Raw genomic sequence first — 24,359 nt, 5'->3', positions numbered from 1 at the left:
GCACAAGAAGAAAACTTGCATTAAATCCAGGTTACACGAGCATGTATGACCCTCAAAACCAAGTCTCTGTTGCGTCCATTGCGATGAACTTGTTCTACCAGTCGTAGGACCCGTTCGAAAATACTTCAAACTTCAATTCAATCGCAATCCCTGTAAACATACCTTTCCTTCCCAATAATTAGATTAATCTAGCTAATGCAAGATAAAGATAAAAGTGTTTAGGGTTTGAATTGAAACTTACTGGAATCTAGTAGTCGATGATGAATCTTTATTCAAGTACCGTTAAGCAAGTACTAATGATCTGTGTTTTAGGGTTTGAATTGTGTATATTATTCTTCTCTCTAGGAGGTAAATATATAGTTGTACAATATCCCATATAATAGGAAATAAGAATCCCAATTATGCAAGGAATCAAATAGTGGATTACATTCTTAAATTATATGGTTGACTCAAGCCAACACTCCTCCTCAAGTTGGTGCATACATATCTCCTAATTAAGCCCAATTTGTCAAGTGAGTCATGAAACACCTTTGTTGAAACCGCATGAGTTAACACATCTGCTAATTGTTGTTTAGACCTCACGTGTGGAATATCAATCAATTTGACATCTAACTTCTCTTTGATGAAATGTCTATCTACCTCCACATGCTTTGTACAATCATACTGAACAAGATTATTTGCTATTTCTCTCGCAGCTTGGTTGTCACAGTATAATAACATAGCTCCCTGAGGCTTGAACTCAATCTCAATGAGAAGAATCATGAGCCATAACAATTCACAAATTCCATGTGTCATCCCCTTGTACTCTGCCTCTGTAGTGGATCTAGTTGCTACATTTTGCTTCTTGCTTCTCCAGGTTACCAGATTTCCTGCTACGAATGTAAAGTAGCATGGTATGGAGCGACGATCAGTAATGTTTCCTGCCCGGTCAACATCAATATACCTCTTCACCTCCATATGTCCATGCTTCTTGAAGATCAATCCTTTACCCGATGCACATTTTAGAAAACTTAGTATACGCATCACTGCTACCATGTGATCCTCACTGGGTGCGTGCATAAACTGACTTACAACTCTGACTGCATACGCAATATTTGGACGTGTAAGCAATAGGTAAATCAACCATCCTACCAATCTCTGATATCTTTCTATATTGGTAGGCACTTGATTATGACATATCACCAGGTGATGATTCTGCATAATAGGAGTTTCAGCTAGTTTACAGGCCAATATTCCAGTTTCAGAGAGAAGATTAAGAATATACTTCCGCTGAGACAAGTAAATACCGTCACAAGAACGAGCAACTTCAATGCCTAAGAAGTATTTCAAGCCTCATAGATCGTTCATCTCAAATTATGATGAAAAATACCCCTGCAACATTTACCATTTCATCCACATAGATTATCAACAAAGTAACTTTACCTTCCATGCGTTTGATAAACAGGGTGTGGACCGTATTTCCTTGTCTATAGCCATACTTTTTCATTGCTTCAGTGAACCTTCCAAACCATACCCTGGGTGACTGTTTGAGTTCGTAGAGAGCCTTTTGGAGTCTACATACTTTTCTTGCTTCATTCGGTGTTTCATATCCTAGTGAAAGATCCATTTATACTTCATCTTCTAGATCTCCATGTAAGAAAGCATTCTTCACATCGAACTGTTTCAAAGGCCAATCCAGGTTAGCCGCTAAAGACAAAAGGACTCAAATAGTATTCATTTTTACGACTAGAGCAAACGTATCTTGGTAGTCAACTCCAAATGTATGTGTGTATGCTTTAGCTACCAATTTTGCCTTGTATCTATCAATAGATCCATTCGCTATGTGCTTTATGGTGAACACCCATTTGCATCCCACCATTCTCTTCCCTTGTGGTAGTGACATTACATTCCACGTTTTGTTCCTTCATAAGGCTTCCATTTCTACTTTCATGGCTTCTACCCAACAGGAATCTTGCAAAGCCTCTTCCACATTCGATGGAATTTTAATCCCAACCATTTGATTCACCATGGCTTGGTACTTGGGTGATAGTCGATGAACGAACACATTATGTGCAATTTCATATCTCACTTTTTCTTCCGGAGAAAACCTGTTAGATGGTTTCCCACGATTTTGCCTAGGAGGTAAAATATAGGAATTTTCAATAATATTTAGAGTATGAGAACGTACATCTTGGATATCCGTGGAGATATAAATGTGTACTATTAGAGGAGAATGAGGGTTATTTTCTGTTTGCACAATCTCAGTAACACTTGTCGACCAATTACTTTCTATTGAATCAATAAATGATGCAGGCCCATTGTTCCTTGCTCCATGAACTGTCTCTCAGTCAGGGGTTTCTCAGCCAAGATCCACTGGGTTTTGGAATGCTATACGATGGCCCAATACTGGGCTTGGAGCTATTATGTCGTGGCCCACCATTGGGCTTTGAATTGTTGTGTCGTGGCCTACTAATGGGCTTGAATTGTTGGACTTTGAATTGTTGTACCATGGAATGATGTGTCACAGTTTTGAATTTGAATTGGTGTTGTTTGGACTGATGTGTCACGACTTTCTGTTAGGTATCGTTTGGTAAATAGGGTGAGACGGAATGCAGTGAGACGAAACGCATTCGTCCCACGTTTGATGCTTCAAATTGTCTAAAACGCGCTATTATGTGGAACGAATTTTAGGCACTTTTTCGGCCCCCATTTCCCCTTTCTATAGAACCCCTCTCTTTCTCAATTCACCCATGTATGTGTTCGTTAGCTCTTCTGCAACTACTTATTATTGGTAAAGAAGTAGCAGGAAAGTTTAGATCTTGAAGAGTTTTCATATTATATATATGGGAAAGAAATAGATTCAAAGGTCTTCCATGTTTTTTTTTTTCCTGGGGTTTGGTGTTTTTAATGGTGTCTGAGTTGGGTTGCTGTTAAAATCTGAGAAATGAGAATTACGATATGATTCGAGACTAGTTTGAAGTGTGGATTTGGTTTCACCTCAGTGGTTTTGCAGATGCTTTTGATGTCGATTACTTCATTCAACAGTTGAATGGATTCATCAAAGTTGTCAAAGAGCTACTATCAGAGATTGCATCGAAAGAACCTGTCCATGTAGATTGTAGCAAACGAAAAGGCCAATTTGATTACATTGAAAGTGTTCTTCCAGCCCTCTTAGAGCATCATTATACTTCAATTACACCAGCAATGGGCCAAAGACGGAACAGGTATTTAAATATGCTTTTCTCCGCAGGCCAAACATTAGACTCCTTCAGGCTCACATTGGCTTCCAGGCTGCTTATATTCAGGATAAATACAAGCACTTGAAGCATAGAAAAACCTGCAGAAACCTATGTAACAGAGAATTTGAGTATTTGAGTATACCTTTAAAGCATTTTGGAGATAAGATCCAAATTTTCGAATTCATACATCTTGGTCAAAATACGAATTTCAACCAACGATGAAATTGTCCTTTCCCGTCCCATGTATAAACGTAGTACCAAACTGCAGACGAAACATGGGTAAGTTAGTCATTTAATCTTTTGGTTCTGTTCCGTCATGCACTTACCAAATGCAAAACGGAACAACCATCCCATTCCGTCTTGCGCTTACCAAACATAACACGGAACCTTTGTTCCTTTTTGTCATGTTTGCATACCAAACGGTACCTTAAGGCACGGTCAAGTACGTTGCTCACAACACCCACATATTCAATCTCGATCTCACTTGCACTGTTGGGACCATGCCAACTGTCTCGTTCATGTGGGACATCAAACCAACTATAGTCTTTGTTTGTACTATTCAACTCCCCCTGAAGAGTAGAGTGGGTTTGATTAGTGATGAAAAACATCTTGATTTCGGAAAACGTGACGTCCATGGTGACATAGAAATGCTTAGTAGGTGAATGGTAACATTGGTATCCCTTTTGTTGGCTATTAAATCCCAGAAATACACAACGAACAACACACGGATCCAATTTACTTCGTTGATTCTTGTGAAGATGCACATAAGCCACACATCCAAATATGCTAGGTGATAATTGGAGAGAAAATGGTAGAGTGACATAATCTGTCAAGACTTCCATGGGAGTTCGGAACTTGTGAACTCGAGAAGGCACTCGATTAAGGAGATAAACGAAATACATAATTGCATCTACCCAACAGGCATGAGGAGCATGAGCCCTGATTGGAAGAGCACATCTAGTTTCCAAGATATGTCTGTTCTTACGTTCTACCACACCATTTTGTTGAGGAGTTTGAGGACAAGTAGTCTCATGAAGTATGCCGTGCTCCGCGAAAAATTGTGATAATTCAGAATTAAGATATTCTCCACCATTATCGGATCTAAGAACTTTGATAGGAAGAGAAAATTGATTTCCAATCATACGATAAAACTGTTGGAAAATTTGCCCAACGTCACTTTTTTGGTTAATGGTATAGAGCCAAGCCATTCTGGTGCAATCATCTACAAAAATAACAAACCACCGAATACCATAGCGCCTCGTTATTGGTGGAGGACCCCATACATTAAAGTGAATTAACTCAAAAGACATTAATCTTTTATTGAAGCTTAAATGGTAAGAAGTACGATGACTTTTTGCAAGAATCTCAGTGCACTGAAAATTCGAGTATGAAACACCATTAAATAAAAACGAAAGTAATTTTCTTAAATAACTGAAAGATGCATGTCCTAGTCGACGATGCCATAACCAAATTTGCTTGATCTTGTTATTGTGACCACTGCTCACTTGGTTGACTCGGCCCAGTACCACATCATCCACATAATATATCCTTCTCCTGTTAGTACCACACCCAATGATCGCCCGTGTCTGGATATCCTGTAATAGGTAAAAAGTGGGAAACATGAGTACAACACAATCTAATTGTTCTGTAACTTACTTGACCAACAAAAAGTAAATGATTCGACAATGAAGAAACAAGAAGAGTGTTATGCAAAGATAGAGAGGGAGTAAGTGTGATGGAACTCACTCCTGTAATTAGAGCAATTTCACTGTTTGCTGTGATAACACTCTCCTTGAATGGCACGATTAAGTGGTGAAACAGGAATTCATTATATGTCATATAATCCGTAGCTCCGAAATCAATTATCCAACCGGAATCTCGTTTAATGGATGCTGTGAATGCAATACCAATTTTACTTGAATCGTCATAACCATAATTTATTGAAATCTGTACGATTAAAGATTGCATTGGACCCGTGTCTTCTGTCGGTGCAACAACTGCTTTTCCCTCTGGACCGTGGACTGAGAAAACTGTCTTGGGCCCTGTTTGGCCTGCTACAACAGCAGACATTGCACGCGAGTCTTCAACAACAGCTGCCATTGAAATCGTGTTTGTAGACCTACTTTGTATAGACTTGGTTTATATGGGAATTATCTCACCGCTTTTCTTTTCTTCAGCCATTGCATGGACTGATTTGTGTTGGTTGATTTTGTTTGCAGCTTTGTTGTTTCCAAAGCCACAAGGGTTAGGTTTGTGGGTTCCAGATTTTTTCAAACACCAGGGTTTGTTCTTAATGCACCCTTGGTTGTGGATTGTACGGTGTTGAGTGATTTTAGGGTTGGTTTTGAGAAGAGACAGGTCGGAACCTGTCCTGATGCCAAGATAAAGATAAAGTGTTTAGGGTTTGAATTGTATATATTATCCTTTTCTCTAGGAGGTAAATATATAGTTGTACAATATCTCACATAATAGGAAATAAGAATCCCAGTTATACAAAGAATCAATTAGAGGATTACATTCCTAAATTATATGGTTAACTCACACCAACAGTTCGTACTTAGATTACATTTCACTGAAGAACACATTTCTTACAGAAAGGGAATTGTTACTAGCAAAAATAAGATCACATTCTTGCTTTTAAGATCACATGGTTTGATAAACTACCACAAGGTGCCTTAGTGGTTTGGGGACGAATTCCAACCCATATTTCACTCGGCACATCTTGAGTTTGATTTCTAGCGTGAATCACACGATGATAGTCAGGAAGGTTGAAATGCTTTTCTTGGCTAGCAGAATGATGGATTGACGTGAGGAAATCACCCGTTGATTCCTTTTTAAAGAATAATATCACATGGTTTGATAACATTTGTGGGGGCAAGGCATGGAGTCTTCTAGTTGTTGGGCTTCGGCCCTCCGTAGTTCACGCACCAAAAGAAAAAAACTAGGGTTTTCCCTTGTATCTCTGTATAAGACATCTTAAAGCCAACAAAATATATCTGCTCAAAGAAAACACAACAAAAGATAAGGCTAGTTGTTTGGAAAAAGAAAAAAAAAAAAACTGCTATGGAAGTCGGCGCTGACTTTCCACCAGAAAAACGAAAAAAAGTGGATGATGACTCCCAAATGAGCGTGAGAAGATGGGAAGACCTGCCTACGGACATATGGTTCAAGATTTTTTCCAGCGGCAGCTCCGAATTAACGAAAGCACTTGTTCGTGTTCGTTGTGCTGCCATTTCTAATACGCTGCGTTCCTATATATGCAATAATTCTGTGCTTTGGAGTACGCTTGATTTTTCAGTCATGGAAATAGAGCCAGTTTATGATTCTCCGTCGGTTCTGAGTGGTGTTTCAAAGGCTTTATTGAGTCTCAGTCAAGGAAACGTGACAACCTTAGTTTCCAGTCCCTACTTGGGTGACGATGCCTTCATTACCTGTGCTGCTAAAAGGTGCGTAATTTGGCCACATTTTTTAATTATTTGTAATTTTATCGTCAGTAGATGGATTTTAGGGTTTTAATTAAGAGTACAAATGGTTATAAAAAAATGGGATTATTAGCTAATGTTGCTGTAATTATCATCTACTTGTTTAGTGATAATACTCTTGTTTATCTGTTATCGTTTCAGTTGAAAGTATAACCAGGAGTCTTGTACAAACTAACTTCATCTGATGTACCCTTGGAAAACACATAACCTACTAGTATAGGAGATATAAATATACGATAAAAATGTAGACCTCGTTTAGTATCTCTAATTGAATTGAATTAGATGACTCAAGTTTAGAAGAAGAAATAGATGCCAACTTCAAAAGTTTAGTAATCATGGAGTACGGCTAAACTAGTCTCAAGTTGGACAAAACATGCAAGTTGACGTTCATTTCTTCACTCGACATAAATATAATGAATTATCAAATTCAACGATTCTAAACACCAACTAATGCCATACAAAGATAAGGATAATTTTGTGTACTCACTAATGTGTATTCACCTTTTGGTTTTGTTCAATGATATTTTAACACATGTAAAATATGGACATGTTATTTAATTTTTCTTGAACTTATAAAAAGGAACACTTCACATTTTTTAATTGGGCCAAAATGGTCTTAAATAGTAGTACTAACAGATAACATGAAAAATTGTTATGTCATTGATATTTGATTGACATGTCATCAATATTCAATTTTGATTATTTCAACAATAAGAATTTGATTTCTGATTATTTTATTGGATCGTATATAAACTTAGAAGATAATTTGAACAAACTCTATAACTGTGTATTGACAATTAGGTGAATGTCTTGATGACTAATTGTTTTCCTGAACCAATCTCATGTAGATGCCTAAAGTTAAAACGACTGGTTCTTCCAAGTTGCTTCGCAATAAGCGACACTGGAATATACGAGTCCTTTCGCTGCTGGAAAGACCTCGTGTCGCTGACAATATCTCCCGACAATACAAATTTCCGGTACCTGTTGGAGCAGATTTCCAGCAACTGTAAAAACTTCAGTGAACTTAAACTTATGGGTACTTGTCATCATGGCTTTGCTTTAACCCTAGTTGCATATCTTCCGAAACTGAAGGTTTTAAGCCTCCGGTGCACAAAGTTCACGAGTAGCGATTTACACACTGTATTGGATGACCTAAAACAGCTACAAGTTCTCAACATTTCACATTGCTTCTGGATAAAAATTAATTGGATAATTCTTGACAAGGCTTCTCGGTTGCAGAGTTTTATAGCATGCATGCAATCCGATCGTTGTATCGTTTGCCGAGTTTGTTACCAAAGGGACAAGGAGGACAGGTGGCATGAAGATGAGGTGGACTCCCTTGCTTTGAATATATGAATAGTTACTATGAAACTAATAATAATTAGTTTTGTGGGAAAATAGAACCGATTTCTTTAGACAGCTAGATATATAATGTTGAGGTTTCAATTTAAATGAGATGGATTGTTTCTTTGAACATTAATTTGTTGGAAAATAATAGTATTTTCAGGTTTATTAAATTATTTGAGTTTTCTTGTTAGGTTATGATTCGAGTCGTATATCTTGCTTATTAGAAATTAAGATTAGTAAAAATGTAATCCTCAATTTATAACCGTCTTAATATTCTCGTTTCTTTATTTTTCCTTTTAGTAAAATAGTCTTTATAGTTTGTTCATTAGAATACTCTAATTTTCACTTCCTCGATTTTTATTTGAAATCTACGATCATTTGAGTTCACTCACCATTTAACCCATGCACACATATTCTGAAACTGTCCATATACGAGTACTAGCACAACTAACACAATTTCACCGTCTCAACTAAGGAATGTTAAGGTTTCATCTTAACCAATTAACAATAACAGGATTAACCAAACTTTGTTTAATGCAAAGTGCCTCAACTTTTCAATACGAGACAATATTATATTTCCTCGCATAAACAACAAAACCCCATCGTGTCATCACTTCCCCTCCCCTTCTTTGTACGCTCCGTATATTTGACCAACGCACAAATACAGATTTTCTAATTTTCTTGGCCCAGTTTAGTTACACAATTACATTAATACCCTCTGCTAGTTTCCCACTTTCTTCCGTTAAGACCGTTAAAACCGACCCAAGTACATAACGCCACACTTCAGCTGAAGCTCTGAGAGAACCAAAAACCCAGTTGATATATTTCCGGAGAATTCAAACATATTTAGATAGTAAAAGAAAAATGGCTTTTTCTGGTGATTTTGGAATCTCTGCAATTTTTGGAACTTGCCCTTTTAAGCACCACCACTCTCTGGGAATCTCTCTCCAACCCTCCAAGGTTTGCATTTTCCCCCTTTTATTTTTGCTTCTTTTTCTGCAAAAGATTTGAAATTTCATGCATTTATCCAATTGGGTTTCTAGATTTATCTCCAGTTGCCTCATACATTGCTGGAAATTCGCAAGTCTTGTTTACAATTTGATTTTCTATGGCTGCTGGTTCTGCTTTTTCTGTGTTCTTGTCGTTGTTCTGTCTATTTATCCTTTTAATGTCAATTTATGAGATTTTAATATGAAAAGAAACATTATTGGATGGAAATATTAAAGCAGCAGCTATGTAGGTGTTTTTTTCTGGAAGGTGAATGGTGGGACAAAATTTTTACTGCTTTCATTATGTAGGTGCTGAGATTTTGCACTAATTTTCCCTGCTGTCAAGTAAATTTTAGAAATTTGGATTTGACTAGTTTTTCAGATTTCATTTGAAGAATACCTAAACCGGGAGGTTTGGGAGTAATGCATAGCGCCTGATTCTTTTGTTTAGTTTTGTTGTGAAAGTAAAAAGATCTGCTCATTGAGGAGGAAGAAATACAAGAATGGTGTTTGGATTTATGATAAATTGATTTCTGATATGTAATACTAGAGCGGGAGGATGTTTGCCAAGTTGATCAACATGCTTCAACTTTTTTCTGTCCCTTCGTCTTCCTTGCTAACCAAATTCCTTGCTTGAAAGGGGGATCTTTTGATCACTCTGGTAGGTCCAAGGCACTTCTCTTTCAAGATCTGAACTACTGGACTTTCAGTACAAACACGCTGGTGTTTGTACTGATTTCGGTTCTATTAGATTGATCAAAAATCCTCTTAAACACCTAAATTTGTCATAAGGCTTCAACTGCAAGGATGTGATGTTTCCCTGCACATGTTTTTACTGAATTCTGTTGTATTAGATTTGTCTAACTATCCTCTCAGACACATACTGCTGTCATATGGCTTCAAGTTCAAGGAACTGTCTATATTTCAGGTCTGATGCTCTCTCATATGTATGCAGGTAAAATGTAACGGATTCAATGGCGGAGGCAGTTCGCTTGTGATGAATCAAACGTCTTTCTCAAATCTAGTTTGCTATAGCTCGAACTCAAAGTGTCACTATGACCAATCATTTGGAATTGAAGGAAACAGTGAACTCCTTCCAGGACCTATAAACCAAGAAACAGAAGGCTTTCTCCTCAATGCTATAAACATGAGCTTTTTCGAGCGCTTGAATTTGGCATGGAAGATATTGCTCCCTTCACCATCGACACGAAGGACTTCCAATGCAAAGATTGCAAAGCAGCGGTTGCAGATGATCCTCTTCTCTGATCGATGCACAGTAACTGATGAGGCAAAACAGAAGATTGTGAGCAACATTGTCGGAGCTCTATCCGATTTTGTGGAAATAGACTCGCAGGATAAAGTCCAGCTTAGTGTCTCGGAAGATCAGGACCTAGGCACCGTGTACTCCGTTACAATCCCCGTTCGGCGTGTGAAGCCCGAATACCAAGACGCGGATGATGTTGAGGGCATACCAAATGATGAAGACATGGATACAGGGGAAAAATTCGGTCCTGTTGATTTCAAGTTTGATTTCCACATCCCTAACAAATCTCCATAAAGTCAGTTGTTCGTTTGAGTAAATTAGCAACTTCTTTAAATTAATGTTTGAAATTTTGCAGTGGGTCTCTCACCATCCAATTTAAATCATTATCTTTTTCTCCAAAAATTACTTGAAAAAAAAAAAAAAAAAAAGAAGCTAAACATATGTAATAGGCCAAGATTTTGTCTTTTTCGATTTTTAACTGGGAGCAACAGATAGAGGCGAGAGAGAGAAGGGGGCATGCAACTGATAGAGGAGAGAGGCAAAGACAGAAAAGGGGGATTTTTTTGTAGTATTTTTATAGATTAGTTTATAATGTTAACGATTTTGATTATAAACACAAAGTATGAACTACGAATCACCTTCTAGATAGCCAAGTATTATTCAATTGTTAAACCTAAAATAAGGAGGATAATTGGAGATAGTTCCATGCCATGCATCTTATATATATATATATATTTTTTTTTTATACAACGATATATTTTACACTAAAGGAGAGACCAGACAGTTCGGCTAAGCTACACAATGAGCAAACTAATCTGATATCGAATTCGCCATCTTGAATTGAATGTAAAAATAAATAATTAAAGAGTAATAATAAATAGAGACAATGAAAATGAAATGACACTTAAACCTTATATTTGACAGAAAAATGAGAGAAATTCGATTGGACCATGATTAACAGTTGTTGTTGTTGTTGTTTTTTTTTTTTTAATTTTTTTTTTTATCACAGTGGTCAATTTAAAAGTACCAGACCAATACGTAAAAAAAAGTTCGGCAAAAAGAGATATCATAATGTTCAGAAAATATACATTAGGACTTAGGTTCCAATGAATACGATTCCTAAGAAAGTAAGAAACTATTCTTGTGTAAGAAGGAATCCTCATAAAAGAAGGGAAACCTGATAACACAAGGGAACCGAAGTAACTTCCTTCCTAACCCTTGTGGGACTAGGGTTTTTTAGTTCAGTTTGTATATAATTAGAAGAGATCAACCTCCCGAAGCCTCTCTGATTGCTTAAACATAAGAAACAACGAAATTACAATGGAGGTGGTGGCCAGAAAAAGGAAAGAGAAACAGCAATGGAAGATGTTGATTTTCGAAGATGGGGAGACATGGAACCTGACATATTGAGTGAGATTTTTATGCGTCTCGGCAGAATCTCAGATTTAACTTCAGCCATTGTTTATGTTCGTTGCAGTGCCGTTTGCAGCACATGGCGTTCGGTTATTCTTGACTACTCCTCTCGAGTTTTTACTACACTTGATTTGTTAAGGATCAAAATAGATTTCATCCCAAGCCAATATAAACCCTATGTTTATGTTACAAGCAAGTCTGATTTGGCACTGAGTCATGTTTTGAAGGTTTCATTGGGTTTCAGTATGGGAAACATAACGAGCTTATTGTTTAATCGCAATTTATATGCCCCCGACCATCTCTTAATTTATGAAGCTGAAAGATGCCCTAAGCTGAGACGATTGGTTTTGCCAGATTGGAACAGAATAACCAAGACCGGAATGTGCAAGGCCCTCGGCTGCTGAAAAGACTTTGAATCGCTCACGATTCCTGCCCTAGAAGATCCTCAATACCTCATGGAGGAGATTTCTAAAAACTGCAAGAATTTCAGGGAATTAAAGATCATTCAGGGTGAGTGTACTAGACTATTCGCTTCAACCCTAGTTTCATCTCTTCCAAATCTCAGCGTCTTAAGCCTCCAGTACACGAAGATGAGAAAGGAGGCCTTACTCGTTCTATTGGGAGGCTTACGCCACCTGCAGGTTCTCAACATATCGCATTGCCTTGTAATTGATGTACCTACGCCTCGTTACTACAAAAAAATTCTTGACAAACTTGATCCGTTTACTCTTAACATGGCTTCTTTGCTGCTAAGATTTATAACCTGCACGCAATTAGATCATTGCATCATGTGCCAAAGGATTAGGGTGGATATGGGGATTATCAAGTGGTATAAATATGAGGAAGGGCTTTAGAAACAAGATGAGGTCAACTCCCTTTCTCTTTAATTAGTATATTTTCCGTCGCTGGCTACGAGCCTAGGACATCAATCAAGGCAGGCTCCGGCAAGAGAATAAGATTGATGAGATCTAAGTTCAAGAAGTTCGGCCACTATTTAGCTAGGTCTGGTCCGCGTTTTTGTTCGTTCGTTTATTTTTTGATTCAAGTTCATCGACTTTTTCTCCTCAAATCTTACCCCCATAAAATCAATGTTTGTTCGAGTCGATTAGTATCTTGTTTGGATTGTTATGTGTTGTAAGGAAACTGAGCAAAATATGCTTTATAAATGAAACTTTGATACAATACTCAACTAAAGCCTGATTCATTAACTTTTCGTTCTGAAATAAATCAATTCAAACTCATTCGCATATTTACTTCTCATGTCATGTCATGTTGTATTCGATCCATTTACTTGTTTCTCCTAAGCAATAATAGGCTTCCGAAATATCAAATAAAACCATATCTCACAAATATATCTTTGTTGTGTTTCGCAATTAAAAATTAACACAACCGCTTAACTAATGTGTTATTATCATGCCAACTCGTTACATACTGCGATTTGAAGAAGGCTTTACCCAAATAGTTTCAAGTAAAAAGCAAGCATGGGCGTTTGAAGGATTTTTGGTGGTTGTCAAAAATGGGCTTTTGAGGTTGGACTCTTTCAAATATCCTAAAAGCCCTTCTTCAGATAAGATGATAAAACAGAGCAACTACTTGTACTCTGCTCTGAGCTCTTCTTCCTCGGAATCCTCCTGCCCTTGCTTTCATGGCTTCCACTTACTGCTACTTCCTTTCACTCCCTCCCATTCCCAACCCACCGAGCCTCAACAAAATCCAACTCCTACCCACCAACCTTCACACCCCAAACCCCTTTTCTTGCCCCATTTCTACAATCCGGAGCCCCGTAATCCGAGCTTTCAACTCGTCGTCCTCCACCTCAGTTCAAGACGAAGCTCGAAAGCCCAGCGAGGAAGCCATGAGCATCGACAATCTTCGCCGCTTTGTTAAGCTCAACGTGGGCAATTGGCAAGGTTCCTTCTTTGTAAGTATCTAGTTTGCTCTCCAAAATTTGTAATGTGTTCGGTTGCTGAGAAAACGAAGCAAAAGATGGGAAATCAAAATGGTCTTTTGTTTTATATTTTGTTTATCAAGGCTGCAATATTTTTAAAACTTCTGAGCAAAATGCATGTAATTTTGTTGGGTTGGTTGGTCCTTAATTTGGTTTCTGGGATTAGTTAGTGAAAGATTGAATTTTTGTTCCTGCATTTTCTGGGCAGCCAAACATATAAATTATGTTCATTTAAGAGGAAGCAGATGGGTCCTCATGATTGATTAGTTCTGATTATTTATTAGTTTGAGTGGTTTTGTAGCAATTTGATACTGTTGGGAATCTGTTGCATAAAGTGAATACAAAGCTTGCAGCTAGCTCTTATGGGGAAGATGAACTCATCAGTCTCATTCAAACGTAAGTTTCGGATGGGCGAAAAGTTTTAAGATTGGACGAAATTAATTCTGTGTAATGAATGTCAGTGAGCATTATTAATTTGTTCTGATGATTTGATGATATCATGGTTTGCAGATTGTATATTAAGCAAGCTCCATCAAGCACTTCGTTTTCTGAATTAGATGATGAGGTGGAGTGGGCAGAATACAAAATTAAAGAAACCAACATGTTTACCGTGGACAAGTATCAACAGGTGAAGTTTTCCGAGTGACTGGGGATGGGATCGCTACTCGGTTACTGCCAGTGAAGATATAGCTTAGAGATTAGTTGTTGTGATGAATTGTTTTCTGTTGAACATCCATTGTGATTAGTCTGCAGATTGGCTTCTTCCCCAATGAGAAAGCGTTTTCACTAAGGTACCAGACGGCTGGGATGTTAGAAACTGTGTTAAGACAAGGGGTTCTTGGGGAAGATGACACTGGTGAAGAATCACCAAAGTGAGTGTTTCCTCCCTCAAATGATGTTCTTTATGATTCCCTTATGAAACTATAAACAATGAGACTATAGTAATTTGTGTAAAAACATGTTTCTCATCCATTGGTGTGTCGAGTTAAGTTGCATTTGGTCAACATGTTTCTTGTTATTCTGCTTGAGCTTCTTGTTTCTTTTATTTCATAATATATATTGATTTCCGTCGCATTTCTAACTGAAATTGTTTTGCTAACCTTATATCTATTTGTCTTTTCAATATTGTTCATTGTGTAGAAATCTAAAGCTTCCTTCCCGTCATCCTGCAATTGTATGCGAAAGTTGTCTGCATTCACTAGAGAAAGATATGCGAGTAAGAGCTTTCCACATCATGGACCCAAAAGGCATTATTGAAATGATTGTCATCTTCCTGGAGGAAAGAGGAGATGGGGCAGTTCTTCCTCCTGCCCTCGACAATAACGTGGTAAGTTTCACAAGAAAGCTAGTAGCACTGAAATTTGGGTTTTTATAGTTACATTTTTGTTTTTGGCTGTGATGTATAAAATTAAGTTTCCCCTTAATGGTATCAGGAAAACACAGACAGGATTGTGCCATTTCTTGGTACGTGGAAAGGTCACTCTGTAACAAAACGAAGCGGTGTTTATGGATCAACAACTGCTGAAGCTGATACGGTAGCAACACTTGAGATGGATGATAAGGGCCACGTTATTCAGGTATATTCCACTCCAATTAAATCCCTCTCTTGAAAGAGCGTGGAACGTAAAATCAAAATGCTTCATTGATAAAATTGCAGATAATCAAAGAACTCATTACTCAACGTAAGGATACCTATTATTTTTGGTTTATATTTTGCTACGTATCTGTCTTTTCTTACATTTCATTTCCCATCATTCAAAATTATGTCAGGGCATCAATTCCACCTCCGCTGCGGGTGATGTTACCACTAATGTGCCTTGGACAGGAATCAAGTCGGACAACTTGATTACTTTCAACGGAGGTTACCAGATGACTCTATTGCCCGGAGGCATGTACATGGGATGCCCATGTGATGTGGGAAACAATGTTGCAGAATCATTGTCGTTCCATTTGGAGTTCTGTTGGCTCGAGGGTCCTGCCAAGAGACAGAGACTGGTTCGTACATACGATGTTGAAGGTCAGGCTGTCTCCACAACTTACTTCTACGAGACAAGAATGTGATATCTCCATCTCCATTGTAGAGGCATGCTTTTTGAAAGGGCAAATGGATCTTCCATCCACGGTTTTGCACCGTTCTGTAGAACCCCATTTGATGAGCCAATTTGTATTTGCTTGAAGCCTTGGAACTAGTTGAAGAGTTGAGACTAGGAAATGTAAGGTCCATACCGTCCATTGATGCAAGAGAAGTGTATATTGTTTTTGTACGTATCTTGCCATTAAAAGGTAAATTTTTTAGAAGAAAGGTGAAATTTTCTGCTCCTCTTATGAATCTTTCTCAAGATATCAATTCCTAATTGAAAATTACAGTAGCTTATATTGTCGTAACACTGCTCAGCTCCTTCCATGCAAAGAGTCGTTACCCCTTCCAGTAAATCAAAGCTTAACATACATACATAAACATCCCGTCAAAATCACAAAAAGGAAAATCTCTATCTGCGTGTCAAACTATTGTTAGATGGAAAGCAGGAACTCCCATTTCCGAGGGAAAGGGATCCTCTCATGATCCTTTCCTTCTAATTCATCAAATTAGGGAATTTGTGTTGTTAAAATTTGATCTAACAGCTGAAGTTATTATAACTTTTAAAGTGAGTCTTTGTTTATAGCCGTTGGATCAAAACTTCAACGACACAAATTTTCTGATTTGGTGAATTAGGAAAAAGGGATCCGGATCCCTTTCCATTTCCGAGTAAGAACTCCTGCTTTTGAGAGGAGTTAAGTACTATTCACGTCGTTATATATTTTTGTTAAAAAGGGAAAGAAAAGTGAAATTTGTGGCTAAACAAATTTGATTTTGTGCAACCAGAAATAAACATTTCTTCACAAAAATTAAATACAAGTTGACAATTTGCAGCTTGTGATGGGGCCATGTTGTAATCCATTCGCTCATATGATGTAACAACATGAGGAGCACGAATTAAGATTACTTTTTTTAGAGCCAGGACATACAGAGATTCGGATCGTTCAAGAGAAAAATCTGGATCTTTCATTTTGTATATGTGAACCAATAAAATTGGCTAGTAAGAATCATAAGATTTAAAATGAATGGTCTAAATCTCTGAATCATCTAATTTCGGATCGTTCAAGAGAAAAATCTGGATCTTTCATTTTGTATATGTGAACCAATAAAATTGGCTAGTAAGAATCATAAGATTTAAAATGAATGGTCTAAATCTCTGAATCATCTAATTTCGAACACAAAAATCCATAGAAGATCTTAATTTGAGGAGCACAACTTGGTTGAAAATCTTGAGATATGATGTGTCCCTTTGCTGTTGCTGCCCCCAACTACCAAAATATGAAAATCCAAGATCCCCACCAAAGTTTAATGCAACTACTCCAAGTCCCACCTTTCTGCTTCTATTGGTATGGCGGTGTCTACAGTTGGCATACTTTAAACTTTCTGGGTTTCCTCTGACTCAAGTCACACACACGTCATACATGAACTTGCACATGAAATGGATTTTCACTCAAAACTCAGCTATGCACTGTTACGTTGTTTTGAGCCGTCTGCCTCTTTGCATTTAAGTTCAAGTTATTAATTTCATAACTCTTATTTTCACCTCTTACACTCTCTTTTATTAGCTATTGAATTTAATAAATCAAAGAAAAATCAAGAAACCGAATTAAGCAAGGTAGAGGGTCAAAGAGTATTACGGCAATACTACTAGCATGGCATCCGAGGTATGTGAAAGTTCATCTCCAAGATTGAATGTTGTTTTATTTTTCACTATTTCAACGATATTCTACTCTTAACTCGTTCAAATAATAAAAAAAATATCATACTCAAATGTATAAGATGACACATTTCCGCTCCAACTAACCTAACCAGCCAAATATCCTATAAGTTAGTAAATTCCACACAAAATCCTTCCAATGAGAACTAATTTATTTATTTTTTGGTCAATTAAATGAGAACTAATTTCCATACACGATACTCGTGGTGTGGATTTGTAAAGCGTACGAAGCAAGCGAATCCAGCTGTTTATAAATTGACCTTTTTCTCAAATTTCAAAACATGTGCAAAGTGCAAACCTTGCGTACGTCAACAAATTTAACCATCCACACGTAGTTTTATAGCTAAACACAATATTATTATTTTTTTATCAAAATTGTTAACAAATATTAATGTCGATTTTCGATTTTTCTTCAATGCGACTGCTAGAATGTTCTTTTCTGCATGTTTTGATCAAAATTGAATAATTGTCAAAACTTTTTTTTTTTTTTTGAGAAAATTAAAATTAATTTTGTCGTTACAACTAAATTAGTTGTTTTTACAATTATACATAAAAAAGTTTTGACAATTATACATGAAAATTTAGTTGTAACGACGAAATTAATTTTAATTTTCTTTAAAAAAAAAAAAAAGGATCTGTCATACATGAAAAATATATATATTGTTGAAAACTGAAAGCGTAGCGTGCAACACTTTTACTATTTTTCTTTTTAATATTTTAATTTTAGATGTCAAAAAGTCAGAGCTCATTGGCGGTTGCTTGCATCGGCTGATAATATAAAATGATCGTGGCCTCACACAAAATAAAAGAAAATTAAAGAAGGTGATAAATGATAAATTTAAAATTTAAAATATAAGAATAATAAATTAATTTTTTGGTTGGGAAAAAGAATAATTAAATTGAGGACAATCTAAGAAAATTAAAGTTGGAGATATCTTCTCTTCATCAGATATTTAATCAGAAGCACTGGGTCCCATCACAATTGATGATGATAACCTAATCAGAGTGGGCTTTATCTATCGTGGGTCCCTCTGTTTCTGCATTTTCACAAAGCTTTGTGTTACATGCAATGTATTTCCATATTTGTGTTATACTTATATTATAACATATAGTCTAGCATTTTTTATTTCAGACATATTGGAAATCTCTCGTCAAGTGTATATTATTGTATCGATATTTTAAGTTTTCATTTTTTTTTCGGTACATGTAAATTTTACCTTAATTATAGTTAGAAGCAGTAAAATGGAGGTTTTTTTTTCTTTAGTTATAACTCAAATACAAAAGTAAATACTTTTAATAAGTTGAATTACAAGTATTTTGCAATAGAGTGAAGTTTTAGAAGTGTTTAAGCAATGTGGTACCATTACATTCACCTAGATAGTAGCTAGTCTGGGGTGTTTTTAAAATGACTAAAAGTGTTTATAAAAAAAATGTTTTTGGATTCCAAAAGCATTTCAAATACTTTCCAGAATTTATTTACATTTTTACTAAAAATTAATCCAAAAAATATTTTCACAAAAAAAAAAACTTTTAGTCATTTTTTAATAAATAAAATATATTGATGAGAAAAGGAGAATACAAACAACAAAGAGTAGCTGAAAATACAAACACACAACAAAGAGCTGCAGCTATAAGAAAAACAGACAACAAAGCTAACAATGATGCATCAAAGCAGCAAAAATAAGCAATAACTATTCATAGTTATATTCCATTCCCGTAAAGTAGAGTCATTATGTCGCATCCCAGCCCGGGCGGGACCACTTCCCGGGCCCGCTCCACCACCGTAGCACGATATTGTCCGCTTTGGGCCCCGACCACGCCCTCACGGTTTTGTTTTTGGGAACTCACACGAGAACTTCCCGATGGGTCACCCATCCTGAGAATGCTCTCGTGCACTACTCGCTTAACTTCGGAGTTCCCATGGAACCCGAAGCCAGTGACCTCCCAAAAGGCCTCGTGCTAGGTAGGGATGAGAATATACATTTAAGGATCGCTCCCCTGGGCGATGTGGGATGTCACAATCCACCCCCCTTAGGGGCCCGACGTCCTCGTTGGCACACCACGGCCAGGGTTAGGCTCTGATACCAAATGTCACATCCCGCCATGAGCGGATCACTTCCCGGGCCCGCTCTACCACCGTAGCACGATATTGTCCGCTTTGGGCCCCGACCATGCCCTCACGGTTTTGTTTTTGGGAACTCATACGAGAACTTCCCGATGGGTCACCCATCCTGGGAATGCTCTCGTGCACTACTCGCTTAACTTCGGAGTTCCCATGGAACTCGAAGCCAGTGAGCTCCCAAAAGGCCTCGTGCTAGGTAGGGATGAGAATATACATTTAAGGATCGCTCCCCTGGGCGATGTGGGATGTCACACATTAGAAGCGAAATGGGCGATTTTCGAAGAACTCAATCGAAGTCTAATGATGAACTTAATTGTTGAGAATCATGCAGTGGGTTGACATGAGTTCTTGAATCTACGGTTGTTTCGCTCCCTCCAAACATAATACACTGTAGCAGTAAGACTTAACTTCAAAACTATCGATGATAAAAATGTTCCCTTGCAACTTTAAACGAGCCCTTAGATGCCGGTAATTTTGAAAACAACATAAAACGACCCCTAATGTTTTCGTTGTGTTGTGGGTTGTCTTGACCCTACTTGCCGGTCTCGTAGGGCAATAAAAGATTGAAGTCCCAAACTTCCATCGGTCTCAAATTTTCACTTTGGAGCATACTTGCCATTTGGACATAACTAAACCATAAAATCTCCAGAAAATATATAAAAATTAATTAATTAAACTAATTAAACAGAGTTAAAAATTAAATATAAAAACCAATAATAATTGTCATTGTCCATTTTCTGCTCCGTGGACTTTCCACTTGAAGTTCGAGACAGCACGAAACCACCAAAAAACCCAATCGATTTCTGAGAGCAGAGCACAAAACCAAGCAAACACCACCACCTGCAGCAAAAACAACACAGGAAAACAGGGAGTTTTAGAGAGAGAGAAACAGAGGATTTTAGAGGGAGAAAAACAGAGGAAAAAGCTGCTTGCTTGATTGCTTGATATACTTATCAATGGCCTCCAAAACCCAAGACTCTGACAGAGTCACAGTTTCAGCACCGCCGCTGCCGCCGACGCAAAGACCAGTGATAACACTCCCCCCGCGGCCGTCCGCGGAGGCCTTTTTCAGCGGCGGATCTGGGGCGAGCCCGGGCCCGATGACTCTGGTCGCGAACTTCTTCGACACCTACCCTGAGTCGGATTTCAGGTCCTTCTCTCAGCTCCTCGCCGGAGCTATGGGCTCGCCGGTGGGTTCCACAAGGGGGATGAGCTTTTTTACCGAGAACCCAGCTGATGGTTTGGGAAAATCAGGCGGAGGTTCCGAAAGCGGGGAGGGCGGTTCCGGGTTTAAGCAGAGCAGGCCGATGAGCTTGGCGGTGGCTCGTCCGCCATTGTTTACTGTTCCGCCGGGGCTCAGCCCCTCCGGGTTGCTCAACTCGCCTGGCTTTTATTCACCTCAGGTAAATTTTATCTAATCTCTACGAAATTTACTGTCACTCTTGGGTTTGCTCTGTCTTGTTGGCGGTTGGTGAGAGTTTGGTTAGTTACTGTTGGGCGGCTACGTCAAAGTTAAAGTAAAATGTGCTTTCTTTTGTGTTGAGTATTGGAATATGGTATTGCAGAATGATGGGTTTTGGTTAAAGTTGCTTTCTTTCCACCAATTTTGTCACGAAATGATGGATTTCTTCACAAAATTGTGTGCAACGAAAGTTGGATTTCTTTACAAAACATCAACTTTGTTATGCCATTTGCAAAAGCTGTATGTTGGTGCTTCTTGTGCCTGTGTGTTGAGCATAGTTTATATTATTCGATTCGCCAATCTCGAGTTTATTTGTTTAGTGTGGTTAGAATCCCTGATTAGATTTGGTTATGTATACGAAAGGTACTTTAGGTTAACATCCTATACTTTTTGTTAAAAGCTCCTCAAACCTTGTTAAACGTGTTAATTTGTTGATGCATTTTTGTGACAGACGATATGGAACTATGTTCGTGTGGGTCTTTCGTTCCCCATTGTCTTTCTACACAATACAATATGATTTCTGAAGGTGGCTGACTTGAATTAGTATCCGGTATTCATGTATTGTTCTTCATATTGATGCAGAGTCCATTTGGAATGTCACACCAGCAGGCCTTGGCACAGGTTACTGCTCAAGCTGCGCTAGCCCAATCTCGTGTGTACATGCAACCTGAGTATCAACCTTCTTCAGTAGCACCCCCGACAGAGCCAGAGGCACGTCAACTATCCTTAATGCCCAATGAAGCTTCTCAGCAGCAGACATTGCCCTCAACATCTAAAAGTTCTGCAAGGCAATCCCCAGAGGCATCTCATTCTGATAAGAAATACCAACCTTCATCCACTGATAGGCCTGCAGACGATAGCTACAACTGGCGGAAATATGGGCAGAAGCAGGTTAAAGGCAGTGAATTTCCTCGAAGCTACTACAAGTGCACACATATGAATTGCCCTGTCAAAAAGAAAGTCGAGCGTTCTCCTAATGGAGAAATAACTGAGATTATCTACAAAGGGCAGCATAACCATGAAGTCCCCCAACCGAGTAAACGCTCAAAAGATGGTGATCTGAACGGGCCTAAGCCTGAAAACGGATTACAAAGAAGGATTGGAGATTCAAATAGGTTGAGTGAAAATGTAGCTTCGTACCCACGACCTGAGATGGATCAAGAATCTACTCAAGCCGCTCCTGGACAGTTACCGGGGGAAAATGACAATGAAGAGTTGGGCAATGGGGAAAGTAGAGAAGAGGGAGATGCTGATGAACCTAATGCAAAGAGAAGGTATTTTCAAGCCTATCATTTTGCATAAAATCATAGTATATTGTTTACATTTCTTTCTTTTTAATATTCAAGTATCCTTGTATGTGAGTGCAGAAACATAGACGTTGGCACATCTGAGGTAGCTTTGCCACATAAGACGGTCACAGAACCAAAAATCATTGTGCAAACTAGGAGTGAAGTTGATCTCTTAGATGATGGTTATAGGTGGCGCAAGTACGGGCAAAAGGTGGTCAAGGGGAATCCTCATCCAAGGTGGTAACTTCTTCCATATAAATGTTTCAGTTTCACTTATTGCATTATATGCAAAGCCAAGTAGTTTGTTCTCACTAAATTGTTTCTGACATGTTAATATGCACTATTAATGAATTAATAGGCTTGCATGTTTCTTGGCCAGAATTTAAAAAGGGCAGTTAAGTATTCCAAGAATTTTGCATATTGTTTAATGGATGGAGGTGAAATCAAGAACTATTAGATGATATATAGCGTTAAATTCAGAAAAAAATCTTTAGAGATTGGGATGAATTCACGATTACTTATGCTCGGATTGATTAAGAAACAACTACTTTCTGATCTTAGAGCGTCACATCTTTAGCGTACATTTACAATATGTGAAGAATTTACTACTAATGTTTTTGGTTCCAAATGGTTTTCCTTTTGTGAGCATGTTTTCTAATACTAACTTGCTTACAGAAGCTATTACAAATGCACTTTTGTGGGATGCAATGTCCGTAAGCATGTTGAGAGAGCTTCCACTGATGCCAAAGCCGTCATCACTACATACGAAGGGAAACACAACCATGATGTTCCAGCAGCAAGAAACAGCAGCCACAACACGGCCAATAATAGTGCATCACAGTTAAAACCACCAGCGCCTGGGGCTTCACAGCATACCCTATATGGAAACAATGACCAGAGACCGGTACTTCTTCAGCTAAAAGAAGAGCAAATCTTTGTTTAAAGTGCTTTGGTGAAATCCGTTAAGTAAAGGTCAGTATTCAAGTCCAACCAACTAACACGATGCAAAATGAACAAATACAGAGAAGGTGTGTGATCTTTTTGATATGTATTGCTGCACATGTAAATGGTTTATAGGCTTGGCTGCATAGGCCCAACATTATTTGTAAATTCGAATGCAGAAATAGGGTCGTATTCGTATAGACTTACTTCTCGCGGAAATGCGAATACACAAGTATACAACTCATGTATAAATGTGCTTTGAATCTACCTGGATTTTTTCAGTTATTTCCGTCTATGTTGGTTGTTTCTTTTTGGTTACATTTCTCACGTATAAGCTCCTGTGCCAGTCAATGATATAGCAAATGTGAGACATCCGTTTCATGAAACGGGTGAAAGCACGTTTTTGGACTATTTTTTTACAGGAACAAAGCAAAGCTACCTGGCTATTATATATCCTGCTTGCTTCTGCTTAATTGCTCATTTGAGATGTTCATACTTTTTGGTACCTGCTTATGTGGGCTGTTATATGAGCGGCACAAAAGCGACCAAAAGAAGTTGAAGCAGGACAACTCTTTTGCCATTTGGGATATTGTTTTGTACTTTGACTGCAAAAATACATCGAAAATGTGTTCTAATTTCGGGTTAGTACACACGTCATAAATTAGTGTTTGCGTCCAAATAACTGTTCCAACGTCGAACAGCTTAGATAAACAACTGAAACACCCAATACTTTGAATCAATTATTTATTTATCTAATCCGAAATTGCTTATTTCCCAGCTCATAAAATTTAGCACAACTTTAATTAATAAACATTAAACATTTCAATTATCTCAATTCACAAGGAACGGGGAGAGTGAGAAAATGCATTAGGATTATAATAGGTGACAACATTTAATTCACGTACTATTTAATGAAAAGGAATTTATGAATTTAAACTGGTAATCATTGAATAGCTTGGTCTGCTAACACAGACATATATTGTAAACAATTTGATGTGGATTAGGAAAGATTGGTGTTTTATTTTTATTTATTTATTGCTGTTTTTCTATCGAACAAGCGGAGGAGCCAAAGATCCAAAACCACACAAA

At 37.8% G+C, this 24,359-nt stretch overlaps 4 protein-coding genes and 1 pseudogene across 4 annotated transcripts; all 5 read left to right on the top strand.

Moving 5' to 3' along the window:
* Positions 1-6,281: 6,281 nt before the first annotated feature.
* Positions 6,282-8,105, top strand: LOC137739335 (F-box/LRR-repeat protein At3g48880-like). Its single transcript, XM_068478895.2, has 2 exons — positions 6,282-6,664; positions 7,549-8,105. The coding sequence occupies exons 1-2, from the start codon at positions 6,282-6,284 to the stop codon at positions 8,054-8,056; spliced, it is 891 nt and encodes a 296-aa protein (XP_068334996.2). The 3' UTR covers positions 8,057-8,105.
* Positions 8,106-8,830: 725 nt separating this feature from the next.
* Positions 8,831-10,680, top strand: LOC137739334 (cell division topological specificity factor homolog, chloroplastic). The gene is made up of 2 exons (XM_068478894.2): positions 8,831-9,007; positions 9,992-10,680. Exons 1-2 carry the CDS (start codon positions 8,912-8,914, stop codon positions 10,592-10,594), a joined length of 699 nt encoding a protein of 232 aa, XP_068334995.2. The 5' UTR covers positions 8,831-8,911; the 3' UTR covers positions 10,595-10,680.
* A 978-nt stretch (positions 10,681-11,658) lies between these two features.
* Positions 11,659-12,117, top strand: LOC137739333 (F-box/LRR-repeat protein At3g48880 pseudogene; annotated as a pseudogene).
* Positions 12,118-13,282: 1,165 nt separating this feature from the next.
* LOC137740955 (uncharacterized) lies at positions 13,283-15,963 on the top strand. The gene is made up of 7 exons (XM_068480759.2): positions 13,283-13,634; positions 13,963-14,057; positions 14,172-14,289; positions 14,415-14,533; positions 14,802-14,988; positions 15,095-15,238; positions 15,432-15,963. Exons 1-7 carry the CDS (start codon positions 13,359-13,361, stop codon positions 15,720-15,722), a joined length of 1,230 nt encoding a protein of 409 aa, XP_068336860.2. The 5' UTR covers positions 13,283-13,358; the 3' UTR covers positions 15,723-15,963.
* A 3,266-nt stretch (positions 15,964-19,229) lies between these two features.
* LOC137739704 (putative WRKY transcription factor 3) lies at positions 19,230-23,555 on the top strand. Its single transcript, XM_068479381.2, has 4 exons — positions 19,230-20,980; positions 21,622-22,313; positions 22,407-22,565; positions 23,004-23,555. Exons 1-4 carry the CDS (start codon positions 20,534-20,536, stop codon positions 23,269-23,271), a joined length of 1,566 nt encoding a protein of 521 aa, XP_068335482.2. The 5' UTR covers positions 19,230-20,533; the 3' UTR covers positions 23,272-23,555.
* Positions 23,556-24,359: the final 804 nt, after the last annotated feature.

The sequence above is a fragment of the Pyrus communis genome, chromosome 9, assembly GCF_041283825.1.
Source record: "Pyrus communis isolate YQ-2024b chromosome 9, ASM4128382v1, whole genome shotgun sequence".
In the NCBI taxonomy this organism is placed as follows: domain Eukaryota; kingdom Viridiplantae; phylum Streptophyta; class Magnoliopsida; order Rosales; family Rosaceae; genus Pyrus; species Pyrus communis.
This window is presented reverse-complemented; position numbering and strand designations above follow the sequence as displayed.

Excerpts from the sequence above, each read along its gene's own strand:
- LOC137739335 (XM_068478895.2), top strand. The coding sequence starts at position 6,282 with ATGGAAGTCGGCGCTGACTTTCCACCAGAAAAACGAAAAAAAGTGGAT. Across the intron at positions 6,665-7,548 it reads ATTACCTGTGCTGCTAAAAG|ATGCCTAAAGTTAAAACGAC; the intron begins GTGCGTAATTTG and ends AATCTCATGTAG.
- LOC137739334 (XM_068478894.2), top strand. The coding sequence starts at position 8,912 with ATGGCTTTTTCTGGTGATTTTGGAATCTCTGCAATTTTTGGAACTTGC. Across the intron at positions 9,008-9,991 it reads TCTCTCTCCAACCCTCCAAG|GTAAAATGTAACGGATTCAA; the intron begins GTTTGCATTTTC and ends ATATGTATGCAG.
- LOC137739704 (XM_068479381.2), top strand. The coding sequence starts at position 20,534 with ATGGCCTCCAAAACCCAAGACTCTGACAGAGTCACAGTTTCAGCACCG. Across the intron at positions 20,981-21,621 it reads CTGGCTTTTATTCACCTCAG|AGTCCATTTGGAATGTCACA; the intron begins GTAAATTTTATC and ends ATATTGATGCAG. Across the intron at positions 22,314-22,406 it reads GAACCTAATGCAAAGAGAAG|AAACATAGACGTTGGCACAT; the intron begins GTATTTTCAAGC and ends ATGTGAGTGCAG.
- LOC137740955 (XM_068480759.2), top strand. The coding sequence starts at position 13,359 with ATGGCTTCCACTTACTGCTACTTCCTTTCACTCCCTCCCATTCCCAAC. Across the intron at positions 13,635-13,962 it reads ATTGGCAAGGTTCCTTCTTT|CAATTTGATACTGTTGGGAA; the intron begins GTAAGTATCTAG and ends GTGGTTTTGTAG. Across the intron at positions 14,989-15,094 it reads CTGCCCTCGACAATAACGTG|GAAAACACAGACAGGATTGT; the intron begins GTAAGTTTCACA and ends TAATGGTATCAG.